General features: G+C 48.3%; 1 protein-coding gene across 8 annotated transcripts in view; it reads right to left on the reverse strand.

Annotated features, from left to right (window-relative positions):
* The window catches only part of macf1a (microtubule actin crosslinking factor 1a), a 151,021-nt gene that overhangs the window by 19,242 nt on the left and 115,705 nt on the right, over positions 1–16,074 (reverse strand). For all 8 annotated transcript variants that reach the window (XM_076139138.1, XM_076139132.1, XM_076139135.1 and 5 more), the window contains exons 60-62: positions 2,147–2,308; positions 1,801–1,971; positions 827–993 (exon numbers count right to left, since the gene is read on the reverse strand). In XM_076139138.1, coding sequence (XP_075995253.1) covers positions 827–993; positions 1,801–1,971; positions 2,147–2,308 — 500 coding nt within the window. The remainder of the gene's footprint in view (positions 1–826; positions 994–1,800; positions 1,972–2,146; positions 2,309–16,074) is intronic.

The raw sequence follows: 16,074 nt of genomic DNA on the forward strand, positions 1-16,074 counted from the left end.
CTGAATGTCACCAAATGTTTATTACATCTCATAGAAATGTTTAAAAACTTCTGCAGAGTGGAGATGTTTCATTGTGTGTGTGTGTGTGTGTGTGTGTGTGTTGGTGTGTGTCAGACTTATGATAGATAAAAGAACGGCGGTGTGTCACGGTGTGTTTACACAGAAACCAGTCGTGTTTGTTAGTGTTCCAACTAGACTGTATGATAAATGACACACACACATACACACACACAGAGACATGACAGAGTTCTTCCATCAACACTTACTACAGTGTGTGAGGTATGAATGTGTCATAAACGTTACTTCCCCATGAAACGGCTCATGAGCTGCAGAAGCATCCAGCAACACGACTTATTGAGCGTGAAACCCAAAAGCAATGACACGATTCCTTTTAAAGCGCTGAGGCACTGAAGAGGAACACGCAGAGATGAAGAAGAAGAAGTGAATGAGGTAACCACAAAATAACAGGCTACGTGGCTTTTGCTATATCAGATGATGATGTCGTAAAAATTGAGAACCGATGAGTCAACCGCCATTTACAGTTCGGCTGAAAACGCTCTCAGGAGAGTTTGCGGCGCCCACACACGCCCCGATAAGCAGGGATCCTGACGCAACGCATCCAGAGCAAATGTGAGGCTTTGTTGCCAATTGTTCCAATTTCACACCTGTCCACCTTCCACAGGGGTCAGAGGTCAAAGGTCAAGGCCTGGGGCTGATGGAGAGTCTGTGTATTATTTGAGTTTTCAGTGATGCAAGTCTCATTTGCTTGGAAACAGGCACCTCATAAACTATTCAACCATGTGGACCACAGAGGTGTGTAGTTTACCTGCCGCTGGCCTTGTCCAGCAAGTCGCTCCATCGCTCTGCCAGACTCTGGAGCTGCGTCTGGATCTTCTCTCGGTCCTGGGTTTCCGCCGTGGCCGCGATCCTCTCTCCTTCGGCACGGATCATCTCCACCGTCGGCCTGCGGTCATCCAGCAACCTCTGGAGCAGCTGGGGCGAGAGAGAGAGAGAGAAAGAGCACACACAGGTTTGAGTGGAATCCATATGAGAGTGAGCATTATGACACAGAGCAGCTGGACCAGGTTTTTGTACAGTTTGAAATTTCTAGATCTTAAATTTGTATTTGTATAATTGGAGACGACTCTGTCCTTCCTTCCTCCCTGGCCTCTCTCTCTCTCTCTCTCGCTCTCTCTCCTGCTCTGATGCGTCTCTCCCATCTGGGTTCTGCCTCAGGAATGCAGGTCCAAACACCAAACGGTCCCTGAACTCACCGTCACGGATGTAAACACCTGTGATTGATCGCTGGCCGAGACTTCTGCACTCTTATGCGCACAAACACAGGAAGCGTGTGTTTGGTAAACAGGGAAAGTGTGTGTGTGTGTATGTTTCTGAAAACAATACCAATCCACCGTGTGTGTGAGTGTGCGCGCGCGTGAGAGTGTGTGTGTTTTTTTATGCCAGTCTGACTGGCAGACAGACAATCAACTAGGGGGCTGTTTGGCTGCCAGGCAGACTGGTTGTTAGAGTGTCTGTGTGTGTGTGTGTGTGTGTGTGTGTGTGTGTGTGTGTGTGTGTGTGTGTGTGCGTGTGTCATTCAAATATCTATTGTTTCTAAGTGAAGGACACAAAGGAGATCTGAATGTCAATAATGTCTCCATTCCCCCATCAGCTGTATAAGAGAATCGACCAATCAGACTCAGACCTAAGCTGATGTTTCTGATCACTTCATTTATCTAAGATCAATTCATCATCAACCTGTCTGCCTCCTTCCCTTCCCTCTATCCATCCTTCCCTTACCTTTTGTTCTTGGATCTGGGCCTTGACTACTCTGTACTCTGCAGACGGAGGCTTCTGATTGGCCACCAGCTCCTCTGTGTCGCTCAGCCAGCTGAGCAGAGGCTCCAGAGCGTCCTGGAACTTCCCACAATGCAACAGCGCCTCCTGCAGTTGCGCAATCCGCTCTGCCACCTGGAGAGAGAAGAGGCGATTAGGGAGTTTTAGAAGGACAACGCATCTTTTCCTCATCGTACGACACACACACACACACACACACACACACACACACACACACACACACACACACACACACACACACACACACACACACACACACACACAGAGACACACACACACAGAGTCGTACCCTCTTGTTGAGTGAGTTCCATTGTAGGTTGGTTGTCTCCAGGTCGTGCTCCAGAGCCTGGGTGTCTGTGTGTTTGGCGGCGCTCTGGATCAGACCCTGACCCACTGCGTTGACGTGCTGCAACCTGGGCTGAATGTTGTCCACCTGCTCTCTCTCCACAGCCTGGGACAGAGACGAAGAACAGGAGACAGGGAGGTTAGATTAATGATTTAATGAGGCCCCATTAAACACCTTAAGAGTTCCTACTGTGTGACTGTTTGGTTTCATTCAGACGAAGCGGTTTCTTGGACAACAGAGCATTGGTAGAAGCAGCGGTCAGAAATACACACACATTCAATCTGCATGACAACAAAGCGGAGTGAAGCGTCCCACATACTGTACCTACATATAGAAGTGAGTGAATATGAGGAGATGAAAGAGGGGATGGAGGGATGTATGGAAGAGATAAGAGAGGAGCGGGAGACAGGAAGGGAATTAGAGAGAAGGGGGTCGAGAAAGGAGGAGGGGGGGAGAGAGAGAGGAGGGGGAGAGGGGATTACAGGGATTAGAGGGTTAGACGAGTAAGGGGCTGGCTGGAAAAAGCTGAGTTGGCAACAGACACACACACACACACACACACACACAGACAGACAGCGAACAGATGAAGTCTAACACACAGGCATATGTGCACACACCCGGCATGTAATCATTCTTACAGAACGCACGCCCAAATGTCCACACACACACACACACACACACACACACACACACACACACCCCTAAACACGGGCCGCCTTTCATCCACCCAGTAACACACACATTTAGGGGCACATAAATTGCACACGGTTGCCTGTCTCCCCACATCACTTACACACACGTACACACACGTACACACAGTGGAGGGCTGGAGCCATCTTGTGCTGACAATAGAGGCAGCCAGCCGACACTAAAGACAACCAGACTCCACTTCCACGGCTACAAAAGACACAACTAAAGCCAATAACGCTTCATTCTTTCCTTTTCTGTACGACTCACTGTGTTCAACACATGGTCTGGGGTCCCGCTCAGGGCCCATATTGTGTACTGGGAGGTCCTGGCTTGATTTAATTGCAGTTTCATTCAGAGTGTCAGATTTATAGTGACTTCTCTAGGTCCCACTGAGGCCCGTGTGATCAAATTCCATGACTTTCCATACTTTCTGACTGATTTAACCCAACCTACATCAACTTTTCAATACTTAACTTCCTATGTTTGTAGTCTAAACGGGTAAACAGTCAAGAATTTTGCTACAATTTGTCTTAAAATGGTGGAATTATATCATCAGGCTTCCTCCAGAGTATTTACAAATCCTGTAATTTCCTATTCCCAGACACAATTATAGCAATTTCACAATATTCCTAATTCCAGGCCTTGTGGGAGCTCTGCAACTCACCACCAATAACAGTCTTCCTATCGGGCTAACTGGACACAAATCCTATCATATGTGGCCGGGTGGCGCTGCTGTGGGTCCGTCTGGAGGTCGCGGTACAAACATGAAAGCACTTCACATGTCCGGACGCTCAGAGAAGAGGCGCAGTGAAGACGAATTAGGCCCCAGTGGTTTGCAGCGCTGCGGCAGCCAAAACCTCACCGGCCACACAGAGAGACACACACACACACACCCACACACACACACTGTATACTGACATTCACAAACAGCTAGATGCACGTTCAAGGACACACACACACACACTTTTGCTAAGTCCCGCTCTAAGCATGGGAGGGAAATATCTAGTAAAGAGGGTAAAACTAAAGGAGATTGAATGTGAAAATAAAAACGTTTGGGTTTCACTAAATACCACTGTGAAGCAGACGAAGATTGAATAATAACAATCCACGACTCACTGCTGGACTCGACAGGACAGAAATGCAATAAAGACGTTTGCATTTTCTCCCTAAACTTGGAGTCGTAACGTTCCACATGTTCCACTGAACTAAAGTCAATCCTGGTTGTTGCCGGGCAGAATTTGATTCAAGACTACGAAGAAACATGACTGAATATCGTGCCGATCCCCTGACTTTAAGTTGCAGTTGATGAACTTTGAGTCTTGGATCAGGATTTATGATGTGTTGAGGCTTTACAGGAAGCTGGACCTTCACCTGGAAGCGGTCGGGGCCGGAACGTGTTTGTGAGTCTTTACAGTGAGTCATGATCAAAAGGCTTTACAGCAGTTAAATATGGCAACAAAATACAGGTTCTCAAGGCCAGGGGTGTGTGTGTGTGTGTGTGCGTGTGTGTGTGTGTGTGTGCGTGCCTCTACAATCAGTGTAGTGTGTCTGCAGAATTATGAATGCATGTGTGGGATTGTGCGTGGAAACTAATGATAGGTGGTAAACACAAGTTAATATGAATGAAGCAGAATGTGTGTGTTTGCGTGAGTGTGTGTGTGTGTTCCTGTCCAGTTCGGACACAGCTGTGTTGTGGTGACGGGCGTCGCTGCCCTTTGGAACAGGAAGTCTGTCAGCCAGAACAACAATGAGCTGCGGCGTTGACCTGCTCCGCCCTACGTTTATCCTGCACACACTCATGCGTTTGTTTATGTGTGTGTGTGTGTGTGTGTGTCTGAGATAGAGGGAAAAAACAGGGAAAGTACAACAAATCAACATCCACAGGGATGTATAGAAACATGTTTTGAGTTTGCGTCTGCTTATATTTCTTTGCGTTCTCCATCTCTTCTTCTTTTTGCGTTTCTGTTCCTTCTTCTTCTTCTTCTCTGTCCTCTTTGTGTCTGCGTTGCCTTTTCCCCTCCTCTCTCTCTCTCTTTATCTCTCTCTCCTTCTCTCCCTCCCTCTGGTTTCTGTCTCTTGCCAGCTCATAGTGGTTGAATCCACTAAACCAGAGCTCTGGACGCCGTCCCACATACTTCTCATTCTTCCCCACCTCAGCCAGCACACAGCAGCAGCACACGCACAACTTCACCCCGCTCACTCCAAACCGCCATACTTGTCACTGTCGGCTCTCCCTCGCCCTGCTCCTCCTTTTTCCTCTCCTCCCTCTTCCTCCCATCCTTCATCTTTCCTTAAGCTCTCCCCTGCCTCCTCTCTTCCCCTCTGTCTCCCCTTTCACCTGCTCCACACACTCATAACGGTTGTCTCACGTCAGCTGCAGGGCGACAGCAGCTCCGTCTCAGGTCAGGGCTGAATCCAGGATGCCTCCATTACAGCAAAATGAGTAACATCTGCCACATTCTCAAGCATGAAGCGTCTCTCTAAGTGGTTTATCCCCCAAAATCACACTGCTACTGGTAAATGTCATCTGTCATTTCACGTTTGACACTTAGACTAAGAAACACTTGCACAGAGTCTGAGCAGAGTGAAAACGAGTGTGGAGGAGAGCGGCTCCTCTTAAGTAACCGCACATTTGCTCGCGGTAACGTCTGACAACAAGCGCCGTCCTTCACCGCTCCGTCTGGTGCATAATCCACAAACTCTTACCAACTACTGACTACTTCACAAGGTACCCTCTCTGTCATCACGGCAGATGAAATACTGCGCGGGAGTGTGTGTTCCCACATAGGACTGTGATGCTGCTGTAGAGTAACGGTCAGTCAAGCAGCCTGACCATCTAATCTACAGGAAGACATAAGGACATAGAACTTGCCTGACTTATCTTATCTATTTTTACTTCTACATGCCTGGCGTGTGTGTACTTGTGTGGCTCCGTCTGCAGCTGGTCCATTCTGCCTGTTACGGAAAGGATTAGCTGTTTGCGTGGCTCGTGTCCAAAACATCACTCAAGGACAATCAATTCCCTCATCAGAGCAGATGAGGAACATCAAGAGCCTCGTGTCTTTCGCTCTCTCGTCCACACAAACACACGCAGCTCTGGTTATTTTACTAATAAGGCCGCCTACGACCGCGGCAGGCTTCCTTTATCTGCTTATGTCGCTGCTGTGTTGAAACCAAATGGGTAACTTCAGCTTGAACAAAGGGATAACGCCTGTAAGTTGTTCACTATGAGAGCATTCCTGAATATTCGGTGCAGAGCGTAAATTATTCCCCCTGAAAGAAATACTGCTATCAGCCGCTGCTGTCAGCTCTCCACCTCCTCTACTCCTCCCTCCCTCCATCCATCACCCCTCTCTTCCTGCCTCAGCCCTCGTCCCCCTCTTCCTGGCTTTCAACCCTCGTCCTTCCTCACCCCACTTGCCTCCCTTTTATAATGGCGACCGGGAACGAGGGAGGAAGGAGATTGAAGGGGGGAGGGGGGAGGGGAGGCGGAATTCTTTTGCACACTAACCTTGATAGGAGAAAGTCATAACGCCAGAAAGGATTTCCTTCAAAGCCACAGACTGGATAAAGGAGGTTAATGGGTTAATAATGAATCCCATCTGAACTCTTTTGCTTATTCCAACATCGACTAACACAAACAAATCTCATGCAAATGCTGAATGCATTCAAAGCCGTGCGGTGAAATCATCCCGTCTTCTATCCTTCTCTTCTTCTCTCTCCCTTCCCTGCTTTGTCTTTCTCTTCTTTCTTAGGAATGCTATTGTATTTTACACACTCATTCGTTTTTTGAATTTATGGCACAAGCATTCTTTCCATTTCTGTGGGATTTGGGGAGTTGCTAGCGAGCTCCCAGTTCCAGACGGAGAGATGAATCCACTGCATGATCTCTGTTTCTCCTCTTTCCCTGGATGGAAGTTTTCCTGCAATCACGTTCACATTTAAAGAGGAAGATCAGGCCTCTGCCGTGTCTTCAGTGCTGTGCTGTCTGATATCGCTGAGCGGTGGATGCAGCAGCAGCAGATACAAACACGTGAAATCGTTGCAACTGTAAATATTTGATCTCTTTCTTTCCCCCATTTCATTGCAGCTACACTGAGATCCAGGCTCAGATCAATGCTTTCCTCCTGTTGCTTTCATTCTGTCTGTGTTCCCCCTCTCTCTCTCTCCCTCCCTCCCTCCCTCCTCTCTTCTCCTTTCACAGGTTTGTCCTGGAGGCGGTTCTTCAATCCGGCATTATCACATCAATCAAAACAGGTTTGCATGAGCCACAGACCTGCGGCCACCTGGTTTCTCTTTCGTCTCTCTCGCCGCTCTCTCAACATCCGTCTTTCGGCGCCTCTTCTCTCTCTCTCCCCCTATCTTTCCTACCCTTCCATCTTCTATTGAAAACGATTAGGGCCCAAACACAGAGTGAGAGCAGCTTTTCAGCGAACACAAACATCCTGATTTTCTGAGTGCCTCAGACTTGAAAAGCTATTTCCAAAGGAAAATAAAGAAGTGTAACTGACAGAAGCAGCAAATTTCAAACGTGCAACAAAAGGACAACAGTAGACAAATTACTAGCTGTCATATCTGATTATCATAAGTGAAGAAACTTTTATGCACTTGAATTTGAGGCTGCTGACAGTAAGCTAGCACATCCAGAGCAAACGGGCCAATTATCAAACACATTTACAGAACTACCCTCTCTAAATCTGGGGGTATGAGGTCATCGGTCAGTCTGCTTGTGCCCCCGCCGCAGCTCTAACAGCATGCTAAGCTAGTCCATCTGTCTGTCTGTCTGTTTGTCGGTGCGTGCACACACATATGCACATACACACACACACACACACCGCGCAGTGCTTAAAACGAGCCCCATATTAATCCAGAGGCCTTCTGCTCGTCTCTGACGGCCAAAATAGCCCCTTATCATTGTGCTAAAGTCTTATCTTGTGCTAAAAGGTGCTCCCAAACACAAACAATAGTTTCCTCCACCACACAGCCTCTGTCCTTGTCTCTATGTCTCTCCTCACCTCCGTCACATCAGCCCCCTTTTTATAAACGTCCAACAATGTCCTGCAAATACAACCAGATGTTTATTTTTGTGTTTATTTCTATTACGCATTGGAGCAGAATGGAGAAAGGAAAGATAGAAGGAAAGAGAGCGGGAGAGAGAGAGAGAGAGGCAGAGAGCCAGAGGTTTGGGAGAAGAAACAGACAGGGGAGGGGAGAGAGATGGACAGAGATGGAGACAAAGCACAGAACGAGACAAAGGAGGACAAGAGTAAGGTTACGTAAAAGAGAGCAGAGTGAAGTCCACAGCTCCAGTGTGAGCTCTGGCACATTCTTATCTCTTATCCAAGTTTATATTCCCAGGGCGACTCAGTGTTTGTGGAGCCATGTTGGCAGAGGCGACTGCTCCAATAGAGCCACAGCATTTAGCTCTCACCTCCCTATCTCAAAACTCACCCAAGCATGGAGGAGAGGAGAGGAGAGGGGGGAGACGTGGGGGAGAGAGAGAAAGAGAGAGAGAGAGAGAGTGAAACCTTCCTCTCATTTGAACCAACCATGCGGAGGTGGTGGTGTTTTGAATGGAGGTGCATTGGAGACAGAGTCTGACAAACTGTAACCTATTAATAATAATTATGCATTCTGTCCTCAAACTTTCCTCCCTCTGACTTTTAAAAAGCTCATTTCCTTGCTTATCCAGTCTGATGTTGTTCCTCTGCCAGACAGAACCTTTGCAGCACAGCACTCTGCACCGTGCCGCAGTAATCTCTCCCCTGTTAGTTCTACGGCAGAGTGGATAAGACATCTGATTATATTAAACTGGGGCCACAGAGGCCGAGTGCAGAGAAGACAAACTCCCTCCCACAAACACACACAAAAACACAGTTACACAACTATAGCTTTCTTTAAAAACAAGTCCAGTGACACAGGACAAGTCAAGGACCAGTCACAGGCTACATCTACCTGAGGGCGACTATACAGAGTAATAAAAGGGAGCAGCAGTTTGTGTCTTTATCTGTGGATCAGGCACATCTATGGCCGCCCAAAGGATACAATGTTTGTTCAAGAGGTGTGTAAACAGAAGAGAAATAATCTAATTCCTCTGCCTGCCATTATTATTTGTTTTTCTTATTTGCTTGTTATCTGCACTAACAGGTTTGGGCCGACGTTCTGTTTTCACTCTTGTGTTTAAATCAGATCAGTCAGTTAATTTGATTCTGGTCAGGATGAACGGGCAGAAGCAGCGACCTCGCAATTTCATTCACTTTGAAGGAAACACAGGGATCTGAATACACATGGGGAGCATTGAGTCAAATCTCAGGGGAGGAGGAGAGACAGGCGGCTGTCAAACACATCACAATTACATACCTGAGACATAAACACACACACACACACATTTGCATTCATTCCACACATCACTCAGTCGCCAGAAGAGGGGAAAGGAGAGACACACAAACCAAGATGAACACTGAGTGCAGATGAAGGCAGAGGAACACGCCTGACACACACACACACACTCACTGATCAGTCTAATCTGATCTCTGTCTGCACGCATCAGTCATGCCGCCAACACACTGTGACACCAATTACAACATTCCCAAAAGCAAATCCACTACAACAGGCACAGACATTCATAGATTTTGGTCACATATACAAAATTGCCGCATCCCCAATCGTTTATCACAAATGATTGAGGCCAGATGAGAACCTTTGATCTGCCTTTCTTGTGCTTGTGATGTGGAATTCACCATTTATAAACAGTTCAACCACCAGACTTTTTATAGAAACAAAATTTTCTGCACCCCATGTGCAGTGAGACCACAACAATAGCTGTTTGTGTTCCCTTTACCTACATTTCAGAAACCCCAAGTAGTAGTCTCTTCTCTTAATTACACACTCACTCACACACACACACACACACAACAAGTGAGCAGTCTCAAACACAGGAGTGTTTAGCCCCAACCCCCATCCAAACACACACACACACACAAACCATCTGCACACACACACACACACACACACAGTGAACAGCCCTGAGGCTAGTCTTCCATAAGAAGAAAGACCCCCCTTTGAGCATCGTGTTGCATTCATTTAAAGCCCTACTACTCAAACACAACTGGCTAATTATGGCATCTACATAACTTAACCCCCCACCCCCCCTCCCCCCCCCCCCCCCTCCCACATGCATTTTCCATGCTATATCTACATCGGTTATACTGGAAGCTTGGCTACCTGATCCAATTCTTTTTCCATTCTATGTCAGTGTGTCTCTTGTCTGTTTGTCCACATCAAATGCTTTCAGGGTTAAAAATACATATTTGTTTTACCTAGCGAGCCTCTCTTATTAAGGAATTAGCTTCATTGTGGATCAGTATTGGCGAAATGCACTGCTGTCTGTATTTGAACTCTTTGTAGCATGACACGTATTCCACATCCCACTAAAGAGCACCTGCTGAGTCACACACACGTATGAAGAAGCTGAAGCAAGGAAAAAAAGAATAAATCTCATACTCATACCTCTGTCGGAATGTCAGTGTCCGAGCATGGAAATGTAGTTGTTGATCCATTTCCTGCTTCAGAACTCTTTTCTATTTGAATGAGGGTTTTTGTGTCACAAGCCGTGACCCCTGTCTGGGGTTCATGAACCCCATCTCCCTGGGCACTGAAGGCCTGAGCCTGACTTGTCTCTATCTGCAAGAACAAACCCTGCAGCAAGCCTGGCTCCAGCTGGTCCCAGTCCATGTCTGTCGCATTGAAGGCAGGAGGGTCCAGAGCAGACCCGTCCGACTCCCAGTCACTATCGCCCGTCATAGAGCCCAAGACAAAGTCGATTGCATCCATGCCAGACTGGGTTCCTTCAGAGTATGAGTCCATGTCCAGCTCCAGAACATCCTCGCAGGCTGAACTGACATCTGAGTGGCCGGGTTGGGGCCGTTCAGGTGCTGCCAGGTAAACAAAACTGTCAGGGCAAAGGAAGGCTCCCTCCGCCTCAAGGTCTGGGCAGCTGGGAGGTTCGGAAAGAGGACTTGGGGGAATGGAGTCCTCAAGCGGAGAAGGGGGGCAGTCATTGGGATACTGAGGAGGTGCAGACACAGCCAAGTACACAAAACTATCCGATATCACAACGGGTTCAGAGTCTTTGCTGTCCAACCCAGCACACGGAGAACCAGGTTTAGATGGTGACGGAGGTGAAGGGAGAGGAGGTGCTGAGTCTGTAAGTGGAGGAAGCAGGGGAGGACCAGAGTCTGATTCAGGAAAGCTTGATGTCATTTCTGTTGGAGTTCCTAGATCTTGGTCTATTCCAGACATATCCAGTTCTGATTCTACATCTTCGGGGACAATAATACTTTGAGTCTGTGATTCTTCTTCTGTGTCCCCACATGTTCCCATGGCAACATCGCCGATCTCTGAGGGGACTGGACTGTCTCCACAGGGAATTAGAACATCCTGTGAACATTCAATGTCAGTGTCTTTATGAACAGTATGCAGAGGCTCCACGGATGGATCCATGACAACCCCCTCGCTACCATCTAAACTTGGCTCAGATTGATCATACACATCCCACTCTGTTCCCAACTCCTCTTCTTCTTTCAGTCCCTCCTCCTCCTCTTCAATGTCCACCTCCGCAGCATAAGGGTTTAGTGGGCTACCGAAAGGAGAAGAGTCTTTCTGAAGGACCTTATGTTCCTCCTCAGAGTTCTCCCTGTCTTCTCCATCAGGATCTGATGATGCCCCGCTATCCAGGTCTGTCTCAGTGTGTGCAGGTCTCTCTTGTTCACAGTCTGTCTGAGTCAAATCACTAATACCAGTTCTGTCAGGTAGGGACATGTGGACCCCACTGGAATCTGACTCAAGTTGGGGTCCAACAACAGAGCATGTTGGGTAACTCTGCTCTTCCCCATCCCCAACTGCTGCATACTCATTACAGTCAACATCACACTGCTCATCAATGAAACCATGTTCATTTTCATGGTCTCGCATCAAGTCAAAGTGTGGAATCTGTGGCTGTTCTACGTGTTCAGAGTTTACATTTGGATTATTTGTGGTTTCCTCTGAGCTCGACTCAGTTCTATCTGGCTCTACTCTGTTAACAGCATCCATGGGCAGAGTTCCTTCAAAATCAACTGAAACACTGATTGATTGTTCCTCTCTTTCCTCTACATCTTCCTCTTCACAAGGAAGAGAATATGGATCAAGAGGGTCGGGGTCTACGCTCATCTCTTCACCCTCCTCTCCCTCATCCTCACATTGCCTTTCCAGCTGTAGGAAGAGATCATCTGATTCAGCTCCTGAGCTGGGGCAGGGTGAGACACTGGGGGCTCCAGGCCCTCCAAACCCTGTGGGGGGTGTCAGTACAGGCCAATGTCCAGAAGAGCCTGATAAGTCCCATCCCTCTGAGTCCAGCGTCTCCCTGTCCCATGGATGGTCAATAGTCTCTCTGTTCTCTAATTTAAGAACTACCTCCCACTCTCTTTCCTCTCTCTGAGCTCTCTCTTCTTCTGCTTTATCTCTTTCTATTTTCCATGCCTCCTCTTCCTCCTCTTCCTCCTCCTCCTCAACAATTTCACTGCACTCTTCCTGCTCGGCTTGTTCTAGCTCCTCAATTATCCTGCGTTCATCCTCCTCAAATTTGAGCTCAGAAGCTGTGCGCTCCCTGAGCTCACCCCCCTGAGGGCACCAGCCGAGGAGGCCCTCAATACCTCCCTCCTGGCTGATACAGGGGGAAAGAGGCAAACCACCATATACCAGCCCCTCCTCCTCCTCCTGCAGAAATGGAGAGGGGGGGTCTAAGAGATAAAGTGTCTCTTCATCCATGTTGTTATCATCCCCCATTAGGGGAGGCAAAGGAGGAAGCACAGGGAAATTATGCCTCAGACCCAAATGTGTCCTCTTCCCTGTTGTCATACTCCGGGGCCAGGTGCGGGCCTTGGTGGGGGGGCAGAAGACTGGTTTGGGTGGGATGAGGGGAGTATCGTCCTCCTGGTCCTGTTCCAAAAGTGGGGAATCTCTCTCAGAATCTGAGGTCTTAACCGACTCGACAGGCTCCTCTGGGATCTGTTTGATTCCGACCTTAGACGAGACGGCGGTCCGTCTGTGCTCCTCCTTTCTTCTCTCTACATGTCTGCTTAGACTGGGGCTTTGCTGTGGTGTAGATCCAGAACCCTGGTGTGCCTGGGCCTGGCTAAAGGAAGGTAATTGTTCTTTTGACTGTACCGGCAGTGCACGGGCCTGTTTGTGTTGCTTCTGTAGCAAAGAATGAAGCTGCTTTTGCCTGCTGAGAGGATGCTGCTGGAGAGGAGGCACAGGGCTAACAGTGGGTGTTAGAGAAGGAGATGAAGACACAGGAGGAGTGTGGGGAGCAGATGAAAGAGGCGAGGGTGTATAAGCAGGTAAGGGAGGAGTGGATGAGGTAGGGGTGGATGGCGTGAAGTGAGGGGGAGGGGCCTGTAGAGGAGCGAGAGGAATCCCTGCCCCAGACAGGCGCTTCTCTGATCCATCCACAGACGAGAACTCTAGTCTTTCTGCAAACTCCGGATAGCTTGGGGGCATAAAGGCTTTCCAGGAGCGACGGTTGGGATTGTCTTTCTTATCCCCACCTTGATGCCTTCTCTTGGCCACTGCAGAGACCCCAACAGAGCCTGATGAAGAGGGCGCAATTGGTAAACCTGGACTTACAATACCAACTGGTGGTGGCATGCTCTGAAGATCACCAGTCAGCTTTAAGGCATCAAAGATCACCCTCTCATCCAGCTTCTTTACTCCAGCATTATCCGTGTTCCTGGAGACAAAAACACTTCCTAGATCAGCTCCGATGGTGCCGTTGCTAGAGAGTGTACTTCCTTCTCCTCTGGACTCTCCACCAGAACCTAAAGTGCTCCTGGAGGGCTGACTCAGTTTGGTCCCCTGGTCAATTTGTTCATTGATCCGCATAGTATCATATATGGATCGCTGGGGGACGTAGCAGTCTTCAATGTACGCCTCGTCCTCGTCACCTTTCCCCAGGCAACGAGGATTTTGCCTCAAACAGTCCGGACGGCTCAGTGGCTTCCCCATTCTGTGGCTTTCAGAAACTTTGGGGTGGTTGTGATGAAGTGTGCAGGTGTGGAATCCTCGCCCGTGTCGCTCACACGTCCGAGGAAACAACACTTCAAGAAACAAACTACAAAATAAAGTGGTATTTGCGGAAAATTAAATCCTTAACCTTCATCTGTCCACAGTTTGATAATCCACCATCCATTTGGCAGAAATAAACAAACACAACTGAGGTTTCACATTCTAAAAAACAGTTTTAACATCCACATTATAACTTCACTGGTGTAGGCTGTGCCGTTGACTATGTCACTTCAACAGTTGTGCATTCCCTTCGTCTTTCTGCGATGCTGTGTGGCATCAGTGAGGGAGCGAGGGAGAGAGCCCTCCCCTTCGGCACCATATTAATCACCAGCTCTGTTTATATGAGAGCCTGCTTGGAATGAGGGATAGGTGAAGGGATGAAGAGTGGGAGGGAGGAAGATAAATGGTCATCATCTCATCCGAGCGGTGCAAAGTCCAAGGTGAGATAATTGCCGTGCAGATAAGTTCCCAACGTTTTCCTTTCATAAAAGTACTTTGTCCTTCATCTGGCTCTGGCTTTCATGTTTAAGTACCAGCAACTGTTTTCCTGACTCGCCTCTCGCCTCCCTTCTGCCTCCTTCCTCCCCTGTCTCCTCTCGCTTTGCACAACAGGAAAAGGCAGCAATGGCTTAGACAACTTCAACAGTCTCAGTGAGAGGCAGGGAAGGAGGTGTAAAAGTCTCCTTTTAAGGTGAGAAGAACCCACTCCATTATATAAAGGACAAGTCTGCGTGGGGTGTGAAAAATAGCAAAGTACAACACTGTCATATTCTGTGGATCAACATGTCCATTGTGGAAAAAATGAATGAAAATGTGCGATTCAACCAATGGAAGACATCCAATAATGAAAATCTCTATCGCTGATAAATCCCGTTATGAAGTAGTGGTGCTGTGAATGTTCTAGCAGCCAGCTGCTGTCTGGTTTCTTGCCGTCTTCACCTTCTTGTGTGTCTGCAGGACGTACCTCAGTTTTGCACAAGATATCCAATCACCATCATAGCGCTTAGTCAAACAATCAACTCCTACTCCATCATCCACCGCAGTCTAAAACTTGGAGAAATAATCCATCCAGAACAACAGGACAAACAGACCTCTTCCACAGGAATAAAGATCTGCCAATGTTTCAGTTGTCTGTTATCCTGCTGTCTTTCAGTCTCATCTCCAGCGTATCCACAGCCCCGAGCAAAGAGCTGGTCCAGAAAATCCAAAGCAGGCAGGATTTAGGAAGTGTCGAGGCTGAAGGGAAAGAGGGCATCTGGGGGTAGATAGAGAGGGGGGCTGGGGGCTGAACCCTGGACCAGCCAGGCAAGCGGGGCAAAGCGGTGAGTCGTGGGATTGTATCCAGAGGGCAAAGACCCAGACAGCCCTCGCAACTCCAGTCCAAGCTTTGCCTCGCAGGAACCCTCACTCCTTTCTTTGCCACCCGGTCTTCTTGCAGCAGACGATCCCAGGACACGCTCAGCTTCCCTTGTGCTCTTTCTTTGCCATGTTTTTTTCCTCTCCTCTCACTTCCAGCTCCTTACAGAGAATCAAACAAAGTGCCACGCAATCCCAGTTTCTCTTCCCTCTCTGCGAGGCGTGTGAGCTCCTTAGCTCTGAGCTCTTTCTCTCCCAGCCTCTGTTCTCAGGCCACTACACAGCTGAAATGGTTTGCAGCTGCTAAAAAAATCTCTCTCTTTTCCTCTCACTCACTCACTCACTCTCGCTCGCTCGCTCACTCACTCCCCCCTCCTCTCTTCTCTCACATGTCCCTTTTCTTTCTCTCTCTCTCTCTCTCTCTCTCTCTCTCTACCTCCCTCCCTTCCCTCTTGCTGTTTTTGTTTGAATTCAGCTCCGTTTGTCCTGTTTCCTGCTCTGGTATTAAAACACAGGAAGTGCTCCAATCATGCTGGTTTCCTTTCTCCCGAAAAAAAGAAAAGAAAAACACATGAGATGGAGCATGCCAGAGAGAAAGAGAGAGCAAGGGAGAGGGAGAGAGAGAGAGAGAGAGCGCAAGGGGGAGTTAAGTAGCGATCGAGAGGGAGGCAGGGTGCTAAGAGGGGGCGTGGAGCTGGAGAGAATAAAAGAGCAGAGTT

This window comes from Genypterus blacodes, unplaced genomic scaffold (assembly GCF_046128005.1).
Source record: "Genypterus blacodes isolate CSIRO-AG114 ecotype Tasmania unplaced genomic scaffold, CSIRO-AGI_Gbla_v1 ptg000438l_1, whole genome shotgun sequence".
Classification (NCBI taxonomy): domain Eukaryota; kingdom Metazoa; phylum Chordata; class Actinopteri; order Ophidiiformes; family Ophidiidae; genus Genypterus; species Genypterus blacodes.